Here is a 21,558-nt window from a genome sequence, read left to right on the forward strand (position 1 = left end):
TATTTATTCGCTCTACTCTTGTCTCTGTTCTCCCTCATTTCCTTTGACCATTTCTCTCCTCAAAAATTTTTTTTAGTTTTTTTACTCCTATTTTTGGTGTCTCTCTACCTCCGTCTCTTCGTCCTCCTCTGCACACAGAAAGCTTTTAAGTGCAGCTTGGAAGAAGAATGCACAAGTGCAGAATAAAGGATAGTGTGGAAACTATCAAACGATTTGGAATGTGGAAGTGAAGAAACGGAGCGAGTGTGTCTGTGTTGCGCCAGAGCGTCTGCCTCATACCAGCAAGGCTTCTGGGAAAGGAAGCCAACGATCAGACTGCACCCTGGGCCATAAAATCCCCACAATGCACTGCATCTTGCCTCTAACTCCTCTAAGACATGGGGAAAAGGCAATTAAAGCGTTTATAGGCTTCGCCCCCTAGATTTGCAGCCAGCAATTAAAAATCATTACTAATCAAATAAAAATAAAAGTAGCTCAAACTACAATTCAGCCAGGGCATCGATTGGATTTATGCTACTGCAAAAGAGCTCATAAAGACTGGTAGGACTTTATGTTACATTCTTTACAATAATGTGAGAAAAAGGTTAACATTTAATGACAGGCAAAGTGAAATGAATGTAAAACCAACTTATAAAACCCAAACAAGGCAACTTTTTTCATTTTCCTTTTTTCCCTATCAAAGTACAATTCTCTCATGCTAAAACCACTAAATTTTATGCTTCTGTAGAAAGTGAAGAAAATTGGGACACACTAGTGGTTTCCAGAGTGTTGGGAGATTTAGAGTCCTGGCCGGCAGCCAATAAGAGCTTCCGAATCAGTCGTGGCGTTGATGCATGCAAGGCTTGTGGGTGTTGTTAACAACGGTGAGCCGTGGTGGTCAGAAATCACTCTGACTGACACTTTGACACTGGTGGGCAAGCACCGCAAATAGAAATGTCAGCCATCTCCATGGCAGGGGTTTTACAATGGCAGCAGTGTGGCACAACTTAACATGGTACCCTGAACACAGTGCTACACTCTGAGGTTACAAAGTAGCGCCACATCTTGGTGACTTGGTGACAGGTGATGGAAAAGGTTTTTTTTTTTAAACAGAAGCTAGTGAAGTGCTTCCAAAGGAAACTCTTAGTTTGAAGTAAATCTCAAACTAACTCTCAAGTTACTTCAAAACAAGGAAAAAAACTAAAAGAGAGTACCTCTAGATCTTTCATGAGTCAGTTCTTGCAGGTAGAGCAGGATACACGATTTGGAATTTAAAAACCAACTGTGCACTGAGGTATGAATGATGTAACGGGAGGAGCACTGCAGATATTTAAAAGCCATTAAAGTGACAGTAAGGGTGATGATGGCAATTATGGCCAGGCGCGCACACACACACACACACACACACACACGCAGGCACTCACACACAAAAATACAGAGGCTGTGGACTGACCGTGGCCGGGCAGACCCATGCTGCTTGCCAGCTGGTAGAGGCGTTGCTGCTGCTCCTCATAGGACCCTTGCTCGCTGAGCGCTGACATCATGCGCCTGTAGTGCTCCTCAGGGCTCATGTGGCTGTGGCTGCCGCCGGCCTCCACTACCGGACTCTGGGAGTTTTCTGAAGACACAGAGTAAACACTTATATTACACCCAGTCAGTGACCATCAATATACAAATCATCAGGAGAAAAATATGAACTTGAACCTCCAGGCACTAGAAGTCACTCAGTCTATATAAACTGCTATGACCTCCATGCTGCACACTCCACTCTCTTTTCAGCATATGATTGAATTTTAGTTTTTTGCATATTCATCCAAGTCTACATTCATCTCTGTGTCAGTCAAGATTGTGAGGAATTTGCCTCAAGCACATACTCAAATTTACAATACAGCTTTAAACTGCTTGTGGCTCCAAGTGGCAGCCAGAGGTCACAGATTTTGAAAGTGCGTAGTTCGAAACAGAAAATAACGTTTCCGGGCATCACTAAACTGCACAGACCACTGCTGTTTACCAACCTGGCACGAGGATAAGAGAAGAACTAGATCTAATACTTGTGAGTCTGACTTATTCTGGAAGAAGGGGTTCATTCACTGCTGTTGAGTAGCCAGTTTGCATTGTTTTATGTGTTAATTCCTCTGAGCAGTATCTAAACCAAACACCAGAATTTCATTTGAGGAATCTGAGAGGAAGGGAACTTCTCCGTCACATTTTTTCATTTTGGCTCCTAAGACAGGTGTATTTTAGGATAAAAATCACACCTTGCACAGCCCTAAAAAGATCACAAAATACAACTGGAACACAATGCCACTGTAAATATGATAAATCTAGAACAAAGAATTACCCGAAATTAATTTTATACACTTTTTCAACATGCTTGTTTTTGATCACTGTACAGATCACTGCACTTTTTGACTTGCAACCTCCACAAATATCTGCCAGAAGATAAGCTTGTACACAGATCATTCATTAAGAAATCGGCAGTGACGGAATAAAGGCTTCTTCAGATGAAGCTACACACATGCAGGCATGCATTGTTAATGGTCTGAGTCTGACCTTAGCGTGAACTCGCTATAATTCTGGACAGAGAGTGCAACAGCATCTATGCTGACAGTGGCATAGAGTGAAAATGTGTTTTGTAATACTGCATTGTATTTTGAATTTATCTACTGTAGACAATAAAAAACCCATAAAGAACAAGAAAACTTAGTTTCTACAACTGTGTGCATGTATGTGTGTAGTGCTGCCTTGCAGTGTTTAAGGTGTTGTGAATACAATGTGGTGTATGATATCTATCTAGCTGTCAGTCCCCACACTTAATCTCTCTCTCTGACCTCCCTCCTCTCTCTCTCTGTCAATAGTAACATGATCTAAGGTAAGGGTGGTGGGGGGATATGGGAGGTGGTTAGGGAGTTAGAGGAGGGAGGAAAGAGGAGGAGGGAGAAGCAGAGGAAAGCAGGGGTTATTTTTACCACCCTCCTTCTTATTGAAACCTGAGCCTGGCCCCGGGCAGGCGAGCAGGAGTGGCGCTGAGGAGCGGAGGTGGGGTGGAGGTGGTGAGGGAGGAAGCGAGCACGCAAGCATCTCTGTCTCCACCGCCAAGCTCCTGCTAATCCACCCAAGGTCCTTGAGTGTATGTGTGTGTGCGTGTGTGTATGCGCGCAACTAGTCTGTGCCTGTCTTAAGTTTTTTTCGCTCTCTAAACACAGCAGGGGGTGCCGACTTTGCAACTGAAAGAAAAACAGACATCATTTACACAGCGGCATCCAATCTCTCTGGCTCCATCCATACTCCAGCCTCGCAGTCTCTCCCTCTCAATCTATTTCTCCACCTGCATTAGTCATTAAGTGATAGTGTCTGTCGCCAAACTTGGAGGCAGAAAGATGTAACATGCATAGATAACACCCATAAAGGAACACGCATACAGGTGCGGAGTCAATGTTTGAGTGTGGGCAGAGCTCAAGGTTAAGTCACGGGATCAGCAGTGTTTTGAATTGGCTTAAATACAATTCTCTGGACAGCAGGCTGCTGCACACTTACACACACAAAAACAAAGTCTCTGTCTCCGTTATGCAAATGTACAGTAAAGAGAGAGTATATATAAAGTGCGCACAGGGATTGTTTGTTTTGAAAGCCAGAAGCTCCACCACACATACCCTGAAACACAAAGTCAAAATAAAAACACACAAGCCCCATTTGCCTTAAAAGGAAGCCGAGCCAGAGTACACAAACAGACACGCACGCAGATAAACACACACATACGCACTGTGACACAAAAACACATCCGCAAAAATCCATGCATCTTTCAGAAGCTCGGTTGTGCCTAAGTAATGCTATAATGGCCAGGAATGAGTGCTTCCCTACACAGTGAAAGAGGAGGAAGGCATCGCTCAGCCAAAGGTCAACCAGAGGGCAAAGGTCAACACAAGGTTCATGCTGAGCTCTACACAACTCAATCTGACCTCCAAATGCACTTATGCAAATACGCTTACCTGTTTCCCCCACAAACCATCCTAACATCACATTATACTAATATTTTAAATAATGTGAGCTATTCATGTCACGTGTGTGTGTGTGTGTTCCTCTGATGTTGTCTGGCTTGCACGTGGCCTTGGGAGCGTGTATGTGTGTGCATGTTGCTCATGTGTCTGCAGAGACGAGCCTGGATGTGCGGTTAGCTACCATTGGCTTTGCCTGCTGTATAATGCATCAGTCAGGAAGTCTACCTCAGGAGCCCAGAGGGACAGGCCCGGTGGCCGTGCCGGCTCCACGTCATGGGCCCGGTTTCACACCACACAAGGGAGATATGAATAATAGAGGATGGCGACTGGATTCCAGAGCTACAGAGGGGCATCGTCTTGCCAAGGTGTGCCTTGTCAAGGTCTGTCATAGAGGGCTAATTAAAAGTTAACAGTGAAGTGTGTATGCTTGGAATCCCCTATTAGATTGATAATCTTGTTCTAAAAAAGCATAATATCTTATTCATTGCATTGTTTGGATATCATAAGACTGAATTTACTGTATTTGGAGGGAAGCAGACATACCATGCACTGTTTTCCTAGTGAAGGGCGAGTTCATTTGAGGTAGAAAATTGTTCTAATGTAAACTGCTCCAGTGAGACCTGTAGAATGACCTTCACTGTATAAAAGTTAAGCTGCTGGAAAATTGTCAACTAAAGATTTCCTCTTCTGTGTTAGCCAAAAACATCCATTCTTTTGGAGTAGCATCAAAGACAAACCCTGTCTTCATGAGTCCACACTACCAGTGGGTAGTCAGGAAACATTTTGGTAATTTGGGTGTACTGTCTTCCTCTGAAGTGTGTGTATGTGCATGCGACTATAACTGTATGAGACAAAGGAGAGGGTTAATAGAGAGATGGCACGGAAGTGTGTCATCAAGCATGAGCCAAGTAAGACAGAGTGTATGTGCGTGTATATTCCCATCACCACACTAACCCTAACACACTGACCACCAGCGGTTAAATCAATACCGCCCCATTTCTGCCTCTTCTTCACTCTGAAGTGTCCATCTCTCTCTCTCTCTTTCTTTCTTCTTCCTGTTACACTCATTCTGCCTTCTTTCTTACAGTTTTCATGCGTTTCCTCTCAGAGAGTCTACATGTCCGAGCACATCTGCAACGTCACAGCACACGAGCACACTACGCTGGTCTTACCTTTGGGGGATACGCTACGTGACTTCTTGCTGTCAGAGGGACACTCGCTGCTGCTGTTGGGAGAGAAGCTTCTCCTCTTGCCTAGAAGGGCATCTGTGAACACACACAAAGAAGAGACAGAGCAGTCAGCGAAAGAGACCAAAGGAAAGGCTTGATATTGCCGCTCGGCTCTGATTCTACCTGCATACATGTCGGCTGCTTTGGAAATGCAGGGTTAGAAGAATGAGAGTGAAAAGGAGCCAAAGAGGGGGGGAAAAAACGTGATAGGTGGAGAGAGTGAGAGAGAGAGAGAGAGAGAGAGAGAGAGGAGCAGAGCAAGTGAAGCAAGCCATGGGCGTCTGGAGATGTGCTTGTTGGGGGCCTCCACTGCTGTGGATGACAGATCTGCCCGACTGTGTGTGTGTGTGTGTGTGTGTGTGGGAGGGAGGGAGGGAGGGAGGAGAGCTGTGTCTCTCTGTTCCCTCCGATGTCTCTTTCCAACAATCTGTCCTCAAGTGTTATCACTGTTCTTCCTCTCTCTCTCTCTCTTTTCCAGATGTTGACAGAGGAGCCGCTGACTGAACTTAAGTTCACCAGAGTCTTTCAGCCCATATCGTTTGTACGATATGTTTATTTTTAGTGTTTTTTTACCTTCACATCAGTCACCTCCTGCCACCCGCCTTGTTGCTGTCATCCCCTCATAAACACACTTCTGAGCTGCTCCTCTGCTTCTTTCTCTCTCTCCTCTCCTCTAGGTGTGCTTGGAACCTCCTCCCCCCATCAGGAGCTCTCTCTTGCCTCCCATTAACACCCTCCCTGCCTCGTCCTCCCTCCTCCCCCTTTTCCTCCCTGTTCTCCCTCACCTCCTCCCCTGCCACCAAAGAGGAGCATCTAGTGTACAATTACAGCACCCCCTACTGCCGCCGCCGCCGCCTCCTCCTCCTCCTCCTCTCCTCCCCTCTCATCCTGCTTTTCCTTCCCGCCCCATCACCTCGCGTCCACCCCCCTCAAACACACCTCAAATCAATACGGGCCTAATCAGAGAGGGAGGGGATCCAGAGCACATCGCACGCAGTGCCAGCAGGAAGGAAAAAGCCGTTTGTCATTGCCCTCTCTTTCTCGCTCCCTCTCCGTCGTCCTTTCTTTCTCTATTTCTATCTCATGCACCTATGTGTTTTCTCTAACTCTGTTGCGTCTTTCGCACAGGCAGCCAAGCCACAGCAGCAACTGCTTCCTCTCCTTCTCTTTTTTCTCACTTTCTCTCTCTCACTTCTCTGTGCATATTTTTAGGGATGGGGGGTGTTTTATTTTCCTCCCTCAAGGAGAATGGTTCCTCTCTGTGTGTCTCTCTTTTTCAACAAAGCAATTTTTCATCATTTGCACAGCATGTGTAAATAGCACGGAGAGACAATGAACAGCAATACCCAAGCAAACAACATTTGACAATTTCTGTCATGTTTCAACTCCTGATATTGTTTTTATCAGTGACAGAGGGACAGTTGTCAACAGAGGACAGACGGAGGGCTGAGGTCTGACCTTTAACCCTAAACTTATGTCTGTTCTTCTCTATAACAAGGCACAGACGGGGGGGAGGGAGGGGAAAGAAAAAGAAAGGGATTTGGACAGGACTCTGAGGATTTTGTTGGGCTGCTGAAGGAGCCCCGGTGTTGATGAGAGGGTGAGCGAGCAAATGAGAAAGGGGGAGAGAGAGAGAAAGAGGGAGGAGGTTCACTAATGATCCAGTGTTTGATGTTGCCTCTCAGGTCCTGAGGAAATCCACTCCCTATACCACCCTAAAGAGACAGTGGGAGCAGGGGGGGGTGTTAATGGACAGCGCACGCACACACACACGCACACACAAGCACGCACGCACGCACACACGTGCATACATGCACACACACACATGCCCACCCTGAATGTCTTTTACAATTTCTACTTTTCTTTGTTGTCTCCTTTATGATCGCTTATTCTGTTTTCCTTTTAATTTTCATACTGCATTCATCATGTTTCTTTCACTGGTGTAAAGGAAAAAAAACAAACAAAAGAAAGTTTTCTATCTATCCCACTAGTGGAATATTAATGAAGTGTGTGTGTGTGTGTGTGTGTGTGTGTATGAGAGAGAGAGAGAGAGAGAGAGAGAGAACCCCCATTAGTTAAACCCCTTCTTCTACCAAAGACACACACACACATACACACATGCTTACACCCACACCCAGAGCCTCTCATGATCAAACACACACACACTTGAGTTGTCTCTTGAGCCAACCTCACTCAAGACACTCTGTCTCCTGAGCAAGTGCCCGAGGGCCAGAGATTTGAGGGCGGAAAGCTTTTAAAGCCAATTAAATGGGGCTTCTTAGAGCACCGGCGCTCCCTTTTAATGCCGAACCCTGAGCTCTGCTAGCGTCTATGCTAACCCTTTTACTCCCACTTACACCGCTTACAGTCAAGTTTGCTACCCTGGGCCTTTGCATATCTCCTGCTTGTTATATAGCTGAGGAATTAGTGGTTATGGAGTCATGAGTTTTATTTGAGCTTCAAGGCTGTGATTTTAACTGTCAAAAAGTGCGATAATTAAGCTGCAATAGCATTAGCTGCTATAATATATATATATTCAGTTTTTCATGGTAAACAGACAATCTTGGCTAACTTTTTTTTTTTTTTTAAAGTTGGCCTAAACACACAATATTGCAGGCGCTGCCTCAGTTCCTCCTTGCTAGTTAACCTCCTCCTTATCTGCTGTTCCTCCCACTGAGAGAAAAGAGGGATGAGAACGGAGGGACAGATAGAGACAGAGGAAACAGCAGGACCTAAACCATTTCTCTTTCATGTGACACCACCAGGGTGAACCATCAGCCAGCGGAGCATTCCTCTTTCTCTCTTACTTTCTGATTTCCTCTCCTCCCTCAAACTTTAGTCCTCCTCCTCTTCTCTCTCCATCCCATGGAGCGTGGTGACAGCTCAGACAGCCAGACTCCTTAATTCCTCTCTTACTCCGTTAATCTGTCATCTTTATCAGGCTGGGGAGGGGGGGTGCTATGCCAAGAAGGGGGGAGTGACAGGCAGGGACGTGGGGTGAGCCGCCAGCCGCAGCCCCCGATCAATCTCCACATTACAGCTGACAGAATGGTGCTAATAACTTATTGATCACCCCTCCGTGCGCCGGGGCCTCCGCCGGCCCTGAAAGCCCTGCCATTGATTGGCTTACGGGCCGATGCAGCTGGGAGAGGGACGGGAGGATGGGGGTGGGTGGGTGATGGAGACGGGGAGAGAGGCGCCTCCGCTCACGCTGAGGGGAGGATGTACCGCTGCCAACATGTGCTAATGTACACACACAATAACACCACTCCATACAATGCCCCTCTGTCTGTCATGTTCTATGTCTTTTCAACAGGAAGTGAAAAATTAAGAGAGCTGGAGAGAGAGAATGGGAAGACAACACAACAAAATGTGGCTGACCTTGAAGCGAGAAACTGTAACTGTCTCATAAACCAATGTAATTTTTGCAACGCTTTATAGTTAAACAACACAAAAGGTCTACCAAGCAAGTATAGTGATGCACAAGACATGGTGTTTCCATCAGCATACAGCATCAGGGGTTTGTTAAGAAAAAGTCGAGGTCTGCGAGGGTCAGTGTTGGAATAGTTAGTCAAAAGAAGTTGCAAATAAATTACTAATAATTACATGTATTCATTATAAAGGAGTTAAATTATTCTCTGCTAAGATAACACAACCAAATTATGCTCATTAACATGGAAACATCTCCAGAAACAAACCTTTCAGTAGCCTACATATCAAACAGGTGTTTCTGGTCTGAACGTAACGCAACAACGGCTCACAATGAAATCTTTCACATGCAGAATTTCTAAATAATATAACTACCGTATATCATCTTCTTTAATCGCCTGGTGTAATCTGCCATTCTTACATGTACAATTTTATTTGTCAAATCTTTCTGTCTGTCATTCAAGCCTTCATCTGTCTTCTTCCGCTTACAGTGGCTGTTGCTAGGCAACTGGTTGTGCCAGAATATCAAAGGCCTTATAGGCAAGTCTCGCCACTCAGCAGCCATCTTGGCAATGCCCCCGGGCAGTTATTTTGGGCAAACATACAAGACCCCCATCCGAAAGAATGGGGAGAGAGCCATGAATGCACTTTCAATGGTCACCAGGACATAAAAAATGCACATATAGAATCAAAACTTCTTTTCTTTTAGATAAAAGTTTTGACTAAATAGGTTTTTTTGTACTTCTACTCTGCATGTGCAAGGCTTCATTGGAATAATGCCACTGGCTTCTCATGTTGTATCAATCAGCTGCTATAAGGCAGATCGGCTTACTGGGGCAGGATGTCATAATGTGCCATCTTTAGGGTTACAGACTTTTCTATTCACAATTTTAGAAATGATTTGTTTCCTCCATTATAACATCTCTGACTACATACAGTATATACAGACACAGAAGTTTCAATAGCTTTATCTGTTAAAATGTTATGTTTACTTTAATGCGTTTTTAAAACTTTTTCACCAGTTCAACGTTATGTTATTTAGCATAAGTGTTACAATGTGATGCATCACTGAAACACCGGTAAAAAACTGAAAAACAAAGGACGAAAAAACATCTGACACGTCTTGCCTTTGTTGGATGAAAAAACAGAAACAAAAACAAAACAAAAAAGCACAAAATGACTGTTTTTCACCAAAAACAGCACAGATGTGAAAAACATTAAAAAACAAAACTTGGATTAAAACTTCTGTTTAGCTGCCCTTAAAGGCGGGAGGGAAAAACATAATTTAAAACTTAATTACTACTACTACACTGAAAAATATGTGATTTATCATCTTTGAATTTAGTTTCTGAAGCATTGTGTGAATAAACTGTATGTCTTTATGCACTAAAACCCAGAGAAGCTGTTTTCTTATTGCAGTGCAATAAAATCCCTATTCACCAATAAGATGTTTCAAAAAATTGACAACGAACATTTCCCTTTATATTTACACAGAAATTCCAGTATTTACTTTTGTTTAGAATTGCCGTTCTGTGCTAATCATGTAATATCTGACTGGTGATACATTAAAAGCAATCCTCACTCACAGTCAGATTGGGGGAAAAAAAGGTCTTGCACAAACACGCTAGGCTGCAGATTCACACGCAAGCAAACATCTAAAACGACACACGGAAAGGTGCACGTGCACACACACACACACACACACACAAATGTGCTCAAGCCCCAAACCACTGCTACAACCCTCAACCACACACACCGACAGGCTGTAACTGCCTCTGGGAGTCTGAGTGCAGGGAGCAGAGGAGAGAGAGAGAGAAGGAGAGAGAGAAAGAAAGAGAGAGAGAGAGAGAGTGGCGGTCCAAAAACACCTTATCTGCCTGTTTGAGTCTCCGGTCTGACCGCAGAGCCACGGTTTACAGTCTCCACAGGCAGCCAGACTCTCAGCGTCGGCGCCCTTGCCCCCCTTCCTCCCCCCCGCCGCCCTCCTTCCCTCCTCCTCCTCCCTCCCCTCCGCCTCTCACAGAGCCTCCGAATAGCCAGCGGCTGGAGAGAGAGAGAGCGAATGAGGGAGGAAGGGAGGGATGGAGTGGAGAGGAGGCGGAGGGAAGCAGCCCTCCTGTCTATCCCTCAGATTTAATTAACGGCCCACTCCGGTGCAGAGACGACCCGGCAAGCCTGCTTCCCTTTCCTCCTGACCCACACACACACAAACATACGGAGCCGTCCGCCGCCATAGCTGCCGCCTGCCCTCCCCTGATACCACCACCGCACTCATTCATCTCTCATTCCTCTGTCTCTCTCTCTCCAAATGTTTCTTCCATCACTGTATCTCTGTTGCTCCCCGTTGCAGATTTTTTTTCCCCTCCTTGTTTTGTATGTTCTTTAATTTCTCTCCTGTCTCTCAGATTGTCTACATCCATAGCTCATTGGTAGACCTTTAACACTTTTGGAGGGTAAGTCAAACGTGGGGGTGTGCGGCGGAACAGAGTAAAAGACAATAACATTGACAGCAAGCTGCGTTTATCATCTTATTCATCTTAAGTCAAATAAGCCACTGCTCAAAAACTTCATAGACATTACACCCACCTAAACATTTGGATGTAAATATCAACCTGTGCTGATTTTGTGTGGGCACGCATCTGTATAACTAAGTGCTATTTGTGCGTAATTGTGTGTTTGTAAGTGTGTGTGTGCGTCTAATTTCACTGGCAGACAGAATTAGAGCCAGTGGCTGATCGGATTGGACTTGTTTACAGACACGGAGCGAGCCGCTTAGGCAGCCTGTTAAATCTCCCTTTAATGCTCAAACGGACAGATTTTAGGGTCCTAGACCCCCTCCAGCGAAGGCCACACTGTGCCCCCCACCCCCGCGCCCCCCTTTCCTTCCCACCCACCCCCATCCACCTCCATTTCCTTGTCTTTCTCCATTAAGACAAAGACTCAAGGCTCTGATTTCTCCATTAAGTTTAGCAGCTGATTAGTCCAGTATTTGGGTGGAAATCCATCCCAAACTGGGGTCTAAGACACTGGCTGGGGTGGCTGTTGAGCAGTCTAATACCCTTCACCTTCCACCCACCCTGCCTGATATCACAGGCACCGTATGGACAATTAATCTGGCAGACAGAGGAGATGAGCACACAGAGAGAGGGTGTGGAGGTGTTGGGTCTGGGCTGATTATGCCTCTTGCTGTGCCTCTGGCTAATGGGATAAGAAGGGACAGGGTTGAACCCCGGGCAACAGTAGAGCAAAGGTATGGTCTCCACTGATAAAAGGGCAACTCGTTCTTTAATTAGGGATGGACGTATTGGTTTAAATGTGTGGATTAAGATTTGCTGATGGATGTGTTCAATCATTTCCAGTCAGTATTTTAGATGAACATTTTTCCTGTGGGCAAACGTCAGCATGGAAATTAGAAAGAATTAATTAATTAACAAGATGCTAGTTGCTGTGAAAATAGTTTAGGGCTGTTGCCACTGATCACACCTTGTCTGGTACAGTACGTATGTAGCAAACTACACAAACATACGTGTACGGTTTACCGGTGACAGCTAACCCAATGTGGTGGAAACATCCAGTACAGTAGGTTGATTGCAGAACAGTGATATCCACAGAGGCTGTTTTACAACCATATGTCTTTGATGGCTCCACAATATCCTCATACAAGCTACTTGACAAATAGATGGGATTAAATGCTGTCTATGCTCTGTCTGTAAGCTGTAACAAAAGCTCTTAGCTTAGCATACGCACACCATGGTTCCTCTGCTCACATGAAAATGGATTAATGGCAAACAAAGCTATTTATTCAGAGGTAATTTAAAACAGGGGGTTTAACAAAAATCCTGGAGTGCGACAGGGAATGTGGGAAGAACATTAAGTAATCAACTTGAGAGAGACCTTCAGGAATGAGTAATAAGCTTATGTTAAATTCCTCCAATCACACAAATTAGAGTAAATTAAATGGGTAATGGAACGTTTACACATGTTACAAGAGATGAATAGGAAGATATATTGTCAGTCTGGGTGCAACGGGGGAGAGAAGGAAGAAGACATCCTAAACTCTGCCTTATTACACACACATGCTAACAATCCTTTAATAATACACACACACACACACACACACATATACATAAAGCATCACTGGGGGTCCTACCTGTGTGTCCAGTACTGGTGTTGTGATCGGAGGCTGACTGGCCCTCGGGCATGCCGTGCTGTCTGGTGTGGTGCAGGTTGGAGATGATCGTCGAGAGGTCACTGTCACGACTAACACAAAAACACACACACGCACACAAACAGAAAAAGAGGAAACAGATGATAAACGTTACTAAAAGCACCCCCAAACAAACTTAATTACACACCGACATCTAGACCAGCCTGCGATAAAGCAGCCGTGCATACATTCATGCTATTTCACACACTACTTACCACAGAAATCCTTCACCCAGACACACCTGTCCCCTCTGAAATACATACCTCCACACAGACTCACCAGCCACAAGTGTCTGTCCTGTAAAGTGGCTCTTAGCTCTGAGGTGTGTAATGCACTCTGACAGACTACCGCATCTAGCACTTTTGGGCCTCATCCCTACTCATCTTCCACACTAAGATGTATTAACGAACATATTCACAACTCATAAGTAGTTTAGCAGCTTAAAACCCGATTATGGCTCTTTTTAAACTGCGGCCGCCAACAGCTGTTTTAGAGGAATATCTATGGCAATTGATTAACGTGAAAAGGCACGATGAACGTTTAAGTTAAAATATCAATCAAGCCTTCAACTTACTGGGAGTGTGACATTTGTGAGACAACACAATGAATCTGTGATACATTGCACTGTCAGGTGAAAACAATGGTCTTCTTTTCTGTTATCATCACGCCTACACTTCAACACAAGGTCCTTCATAACAAGACCGTTCACAAGAGTCTCTCATACACCCTGTCCTGCCCTTCAACACCCAAAGGAGGAGCAGGAGGAGGGTTTACAGATAATGCCTAGATCTGGTTGGAGCCACTCTGCCCTTCCAAATGCCCAACCAGCCGCCTTTCTAACCACCCCGCACCACTGCACCCACACAACTGTGTCATGGAGGTATTTCATTTGCAATCTGATTACCATCCTGATCGCATTAAATGGCATAATGATGGGAAATAGGCGCTTAGCGTTTGAGGGGAGTATAGCAGCCGCGCAGTTCAAGTGTAGTCACAGAGTAATGGCAAACAGCTTGTGTGGTAGAGGAGGTAGAGGGCTGAATATTCTTTGTTTACAGTCTACATATCATTTACTGTTAAATGACCGTGACATACATGGAATAAAGAGGAGCCGCTCCAGAGCCCAAGAGAACGGGATAGTTCTTGTAAGCTGTCATTTTGTCCACAAAAAACCTAAATATGTGCAGCATTTAGATATGTCAGTCTGATGGTAGCAGCATCCCCTAGTGTCAGCAGAAATCTACTTTATAGGCTTAACTGGCAACTTTATTAAAAGCAGAATAATCTCTGAAGGGGGTCTGGTATGACACGGCAAGCACAGTTTATGGGACAAAAGCGGTGAATGGTTCTTAGCTGCCACCACTATGACGAGGCCACACTGTTTGTGGCTGCTGGATTTGGGTTTTTACAGTCCCATGATTACAGGCTCCTGCTGTAATGTCAGGCTGTCGGTCGCCAAGCTGTTTTCCACACGCTAACAGAAAAAATGAAGGGGTAGAGGGCCTAATGCTGGCCATGCTGGCTTCACCAGTCACCTTTCAGTCACAAGAGTACCAATGACTCAGGATACAGTCTCAGACAAAACAGTCCCCGCTGGTAGCTAAGCAAGGAGACGCTTGATTGGACTATAACTGCAAATTCTTTTTAGACTAATTATAGACTTCTTTTTTAGAGAGCATCTTGCTAAAATTAGTAGCTATCTGTGTCTGAGAGTCCAATCATTTTCTTCAAAAAGTAAATGAAATGCAGGGAAGGTTTTGTAATTGTGCTGAAAGTCATATAATAACGTATCTGCTTCTCCCAGTGACTCCAACAAAACACATATCACACAGTAACAGAGTAACTCTCTCCACTGTGAGAAACCGCAGCCGAATCCATCAATCAGCTGGCAGCGTTTGAACGCCTCCCTCTGTCCATCATTTAAAGTGATCACGATAATGCTATCCTGAACTTCTCAGAGAGGTGATGGGGTTATTATCCTGTGGCAAAGTGGCCGCTCTAAGCCATGAATGGCAAGGACATTGTTAGTGGGGTAATTAGCGCACTTTTCCTGAGCTGTCCCGCCTCGGCTCGGGCTAATGAGGGCCTAGTACTATCTGCACCCACCTCTGCCCTCCCTTAAACCCTCCCCCTCCTCTCGTTCCGTGGGTGGAGGCAAGGTCATACTCAAGCCGTGGAAGATGGAGAGGGGGGTGGGGATCGCGTTTAAAACCCAGTCACCTGAGTCAGCGCTCCCTAAGGAGCTCCTGAGGCCAGCGTTAGCCGCGGTGGACAAGGGCCTCGGAGCGGATGGTGGCTGCTGGGGCTGATAGCTAAGAAGGACATGAGCTGCTTTCTTATCACCCAGGTGCACGCCAGAGACAATCATCTCATCCTCAGCTCATCCCTACACCGGTCAATACTGTCCCTTCATCCCCGGCCATAGGACAGACACGCTGACCCAGACACCGGGATAAGTAATATGCGTTACTCTTGGATATGTGTTGAACATCACTTAAATAATATCACTAAGTCTCTTTTTTAGTCTTTTCGTACCAATACTACACTTGCATTTAGATGTTGATATCAAAACACCGCCTTGTTTTTTTTATCAACTGCACCTGTAATGAATAAAGAAGTTTGCCTTGACTGAACAAAGGTTTTCCTGATTTAGGTCAGGAGATACCTGGTCCAGACATTTCAATATCTGTTGCAATGTTCTGTTAACTGCTTTTATTCTCACATAATGTTGCTTGTTTATTGATAAATAAAAAATGAAAATTAAACAAAAAAAACCCACCAAAAACTGGCCAATATTTCTAAAAGCGTATTAACTTAATCTGAGACTTTTTTCCTTCTCTTTCTTTTGTTCAGGAAGCTTGTGCCCCCTTCTACCATTAGAGTAGGCATAACTATTCAAAAAGGTCCAATCAGTGTGGAAAGGTTCTTCTCCTGGCACAGGGAGTCAACTCAGTATAAATGCCCAGCAGTGGCCTGCTGCGGCATTGGCACGTGGAGCTGAGGTGGCGGGGCTGGAGGTCACAGTGTGAGCTGGCAGAAGCTGGCAGCCCAGGCACCCTGACGCCATGTCTCACACCACCACTGGGAAAGTGCTGACAGACAGACAGCAGGGATGTGAAGGTGGAGGAGGAGGAGGAGGAGGAGGAGAGGGAGAGAGAGAGAGAGAGAGAGAGGGAGAGGGAGAGGAGAGACAGGTCACTGTGTAACATCTGGTGCTCACAGGTTTACTGTGTACCCTCGTGCTCTGAAGACAACAGCCCCAGCACACAGCCCACTCCAACCTGCGCAGGTGGCCCACAGCAACATCCAAATACTACCAGGCAATATGTAATATTCAGCAACCACAGCGTAATAAGATGTGGAAAGAGAAGGAATGAGTAAAGTTTCTATGATGCCCTGCAGCAAAAATAATAAAATGCCACTCTTTTACTTAGGAAATGCCTATATTTTAGGATGCATAAAGTTTAAAGCAGTAATATAGATCTGTTCCGTATACATTTTATGTTTTGTCTGATTCTTATGAGCAACAGAAACACAATTGTCATGCTGCTCACAGTTGGATCGAAAGGCCAACTTGCAACTGGGAACCCTGCAAGCAGAAGGGGTAATGAATAAATACAGAAATAGATACATAAATAAGTAAGAGCAGTCCAGCTTCACTTGGGCTTCACTTCTCCCTGTTGTTCTTCTGCTGTACAGGCTGACATGGGGTCGATAAGGCAGCCAAGGAAGGAAAGGAAAAGTATAATGGAAATAGAATATATGGTAAGTTTCGCCGTGCTGCATCCTGCACTGAGCCGCGCACACGCTGCTGCTTTTACTGTTAATTTGTCCTGTGACTCACACTTTGAGGTACTATTGTTCACATCTTTCAAACTCTGAGTGAAATTCTTCAACAGATTTAAGAAAAGTTCGGATTGAAAAAGTAAGTCATCTGCTATATTCCCAGTATGTGATGTAATCCCCTTGGGATTTCAAAGAGCATGCTACTGGGCTGTGGATACTGCAGGAAGTATCTTCATCTAATTTCACCATACTGCATGGCAGCAAATGTTGAATAGTAAACATTGTTCTTTACATGTGGGATTGATGAACCTCATGCTTCAAGCCAACACCAAATCTGAGACCACCACTACTACTGCAGGAGCACTGCTCACTATCTTTTTTAGGGTCCGGGCAGCTAAGCTGCCGGGACACTATTGTATTCCTAGGAATTCTTCTTCTTTCTTTCTTTCTTTCTTTCTTCTTCCAAGGAAGTCATACTTCCCATGGGCGAAAACTCACCAAACTTCACAGAAACATCCGACCCCATGCCAGATTCACTCAACTCCAAGGACATGTGCCCCCCCCTCCTAGGGGGGGCACAATAAGCGTTTAAATTTAAAAACTTTAAAAATTCCTACCAAACCAACGGTAGATGCTACAGTGTTGAAACTTCACCACAATGTAGCCTCAATACTGCTGAAACTTTTGTCCACTTAAACTTATTACAAATTATGAAGTCCATCACTCTGTTTTTTTTCGATAACTGTAAAACTTTTAAAATGTATCTCCTCCCACAATTTTTGCTCAATTGACACCAAACTTGCTACAGAGCATCTCCAGACTGTCCTCCACAAAACTTGTTTCTCGGATTTTTGATTAAGCAAAAATTGAGCCAACAGTGCATGAAAACGTTTGACTGTAAACACTACTGTAAACATATACCATCAAATTCTTGCTAAATACATTTTCAATCTTCCTGAAAAAAAATGACAATATTCTGGAGTCATGGTTGATGAAGTTTGGCAAATATCAGAATTTTAATTAAAAAACTGAATTTTTGAGAATATTTTGAATTCTGCTCTCATGGGAACAACTGCAGCCAATGTGAGTGTGGAATTTATAAACATCATATTTTCTCTTATGAAGCAAAACACTTATCATTAAAAAACAAATCACCAACATTTCCATGCTGTCAATATGCAATTTATGTATTATCAGATTTTTGTTTAGATGACTGAATTTCTGACTTTTGACCATTTCATCACAACAGCTGCCCGGGCACTGGCTCACCTGAGTGGATAAATGAAGCTACACAGCAGGTCTCACTACCAGCTAATTAGCTCAGTGAGTTAAGAGCTGGTTCTTGGTGTCAGAGATTGTGAGTTCGAGACCCAGCAAGGGTGATGATGATAATGACAGATCAAATGTCAGATGTCCTCAAGCTATTTTGCTGTCTAAATGCAATTTATGTATTAACAGATTTTTGTTTAGATAACAGAAATCTGCGTTCACAACAGCTGCCCGGACACTGACTCCCTGAGTCTATTTGAGAAGACACACAGCAGGTCTCACTTCCAGATAATTAGCTCACTGAGTTAAGCGCTGGTTCTTGGTGTCAGAGGTTGTGAGTTCGAGACCCAGCCAGGGTGATGATGATGATGATGATGACAGATCAAAATGTCAAATGTCCTCAACATGAAACTCAAGACAATTGTCCTAATGGTGGCATCACAGCAAGCTTCTAAGTTTAAAAATCCAAATAGCTTGGACTGGACCATGTGCGAAGGCTCCTAACATCTTAGACTCATTGTAGATGTTTGACAAATACATATCATTATTTTACCTCAAAAACTGATTTTTCTTTTTCTGCCTACACGACAGTGAATGGCTTACACAATTTGTGAAGCCACTATTGATCTGCCACTTGTCAATTAGCTCAGTGCGATAGACAACGGTCTTTGGTTCTAGAGATTGTGGGTTCAATCCTCAACTGGTGCAAATTGAACATTATAAGGTCAACTGTCTTGTCTTCCTATTCTCCTGTTTGTTGCTCAGAATTGCCTAAATTTGCCCAAAAGTAGCCCGGACCCGACCCATCGCTGCGCAGCAGCTATAATCTTAATCCTATGTTTTGACAGGGAGTTAATAGACACAACACTGCTCTATGTGGAAACAATGAACCCCTTGCTTCTAGCCAACGCCCAATCAACTACTAAATTGCTGTGACTCTGTTGCCATGGCAAAAGGGTGTAAACAAGGCCAAAAATTCTTGAAGCGGAAAGCTCCTCTAGAAAGCTATAAAATCTCCAAGCTCACTAATTAGTGCTTTAGGGGAGAGACATTTCCAGTAATTTCACACTGTCCGTGACCCCTTACTGGCATAAGGCAATGACACAGTTGTTCAATAAAGCCAGAGGACAAAATGTCAAATGCAATAGACAGTAGCTAACTCAGCATCAGTGTCTTTTCCTCTCTCTGTGGTTATTGCACAGATTGAGAACAGCATCACCATTAACTAATGTGATCTCATGCTGCTCCATGAAATGATCTGTTATCATACAGAGAGTGACTGTAACGTAGTGACTGAGAGAGGGTTAGAGAGAGTTATAATTGTTTGATTCTTCTTGATGTTTAGGAATGTGAGCATTTTCAGTTCGCTTCTGATTTCACAAAACATCCCGTTAGCAGCATGTGGGCACCAAAGCTCACGCTCAAGTTAAAAACTAAATGAAGCAGACAATAGTTAAGGATTATGATGAGGTCTAGCAAAATTACACCCGCAATAACCCCAACTATAACCTCATCACTGAGGACAAAAATCCCAAGCAATACGAATAAGATGTTATATTGAATTCAGTATGCTGCTTGTTTCAATCAGCTGTTCTCCCTGAGCACATGACAGGATGGTCCTTATAAAGAGTCTCAGTGACGTCCTCTGGAAGTTTGACTATGCTGAACAAAAACTGAACAGCTTGATCTTCTATGCTTCTATGCTTTTGTAATGGTCTGCTTAAATATTTTGGAGATGAAAATATTTGTGTATCAAGTAGAAAATGGCCTCATGCATGATTGAAAACCAGGGAAGCTGCCTTTGTTTGTCTTCATGAAGGTTAATAATGGGTATGGTGGATTATTTTTTTCTTCCTCCACAGGGCAGAGCCTGAAAGGTAGACGTCAGCTCGTAACTTGTAAAATCCACAGTGGTTGTTGGGTAATTACCCAGACTCTAAGTCAGCAATTTTCAATCAAAGCCTTGTTATCTACGGCCAACTGAAACAAACACTAACCCAGGTTTTGTTGTGCCCTTGAGTAAAACAATAAAATCACAAGTTACTGCTATGAAATATTTAGTGGCTAAGATGAAATCAATAAATCAGAGTTAAAGAATCCAAGTCACACCACCGGTACCAAGGTGATCACAGAACAAGATACTGTTTCCACCTTTCAGTTTCCTGCATGTTTCACAGGAGCTGCGCTAGACTTTGGCTTCGATACCCCGAGGAGCTTCCGTATACACCTTACAGTGGTAATGATTACTTGGTTGGCACTGTGGCTTGGCTGCTGTTCAGTCTCTAGGTGCTCTGTGCTTCTTCAGCAGGATAAGAGCGGCTCTACGGAGCACCAACTAAACAACTGTGAGTAAAGCCAGCAACTATTAGCATTAATCTGGTTAAAACAAGATGGACCAGCTTATAATGAACCTGAGAAGACATCCTGATGAGAGCGCAGAGCTACGAAGACAGCACCTGTTGAAAGACAAATCCCCTTAACACACAACAGTTGCCCGCCCCCCCCGAACTACACAAATAATCTACGTTTTAATGTTACACAAAGTGACATTACATATTCAACTGCTACTTCGAGAAAAGGGATGGAACAGAAACTTAAAATCTGAATATCCGCCCAATGTAATGCCACTCAAATTTCCTCCACAAAGATAAAAACAATTGGATAAATAATTCAACATGCTGCTTAGATGTGCCTGTGCAGATTTAAGTTTTTTCTTTTTTTCCCGTGCAGATTAAAGTGCAGTTAAAATAGGCAGGTTGCAGCAACCAAGTGGGTGTGACACGGCGCTGCCGCCTGCCGCCAGCCTTGATGATGTGTGGATGAGACAGCACAGATACACTCACACATGTATACAGAGGGCCTGTACTTTTCACATCCATTGGCCAAATCCAATTTGTTAAGACCCTTCTACGACTCACTTACGAAGCTGCGGTCAATGAAAATAAGATTTCCGTGATTGGACATCCCATTATCCCGTTCGTCCAGACCCGCACTGGGGGATAAAGCAGGGCTGAGATGGATGCCCACGACAGACCGGAGCTGCGGCTCCAGCAAGTCCGCCGCCTTTCAAAGGGTAAAAGCCTGACATATTAGTCATAAGTGTTCTTTAAATTCATTATCATCTTAACACGCCAGCGGCACAAGTGTCAGGGGGAGGGGAAGCCCTCTCAAATGAGGTTAGTGGATCCATTTTAAGCTTCACAAGTTGCTGTGCTGTCCGCCGTGTCACACGCAAGTCTCAAGACATGAAAAACATCCCCTTCTGTAATGAGGTTGCACAAGCTGCTTATAATGCAGCTGGGGACTTTCTGAGGTTAATCAATGAACATCTTCTACATTATATCTGTCCATAGCCTGTCTGATTTCTGATACAAACAAATCTGTTTATGTACATACATAGTACCAAACAGTTACAAATCCATGCAATGGCTATTCCCAATTACAGATCTCACAAGGATCAAAGTACTTTTTGTAAAAAATAAAAAGTACCGAGTACAGAGTGTATGCCATCAGTGTGAGGCGGTGCTCATTTTGGTTCATCTTAATGAGGTGACCTCACTGTAACCTTCATGTGTGTGTGTGTTTGCATGTATAAAGATGAACAAGGTTATCCACTTGAATCCAAAAATGCTTTTAGTACATTTTTATGACAAACCAAATC

At 44.2% G+C, this 21,558-nt stretch overlaps 1 protein-coding gene across 4 annotated transcripts in view; it reads right to left on the bottom strand.

Moving 5' to 3' along the window:
• Positions 1-21,558, bottom strand: part of samd11 (sterile alpha motif domain containing 11) — a 50,558-nt gene that overhangs the window by 14,535 nt on the left and 14,465 nt on the right. For all 4 annotated transcript variants that reach the window (XM_085781765.1, XM_085781764.1, XM_085781766.1 and 1 more), the window contains exons 4-6: positions 12,786-12,895; positions 5,150-5,242; positions 1,433-1,597 (exon numbers count right to left, since the gene is read on the bottom strand). In XM_085781765.1, the coding sequence (XP_085637891.1) occupies positions 1,433-1,597; positions 5,150-5,242; positions 12,786-12,895 (368 nt within the window). The remainder of the gene's footprint in view (positions 1-1,432; positions 1,598-5,149; positions 5,243-12,785; positions 12,896-21,558) is intronic.

Source organism: Trachurus japonicus, chromosome 7 (assembly GCF_045865225.1).
Source record: "Trachurus japonicus isolate A0001 chromosome 7, Traja_1.0".
Taxonomy (NCBI): Eukaryota; Metazoa; Chordata; class Actinopteri; order Carangiformes; family Carangidae; genus Trachurus; species Trachurus japonicus.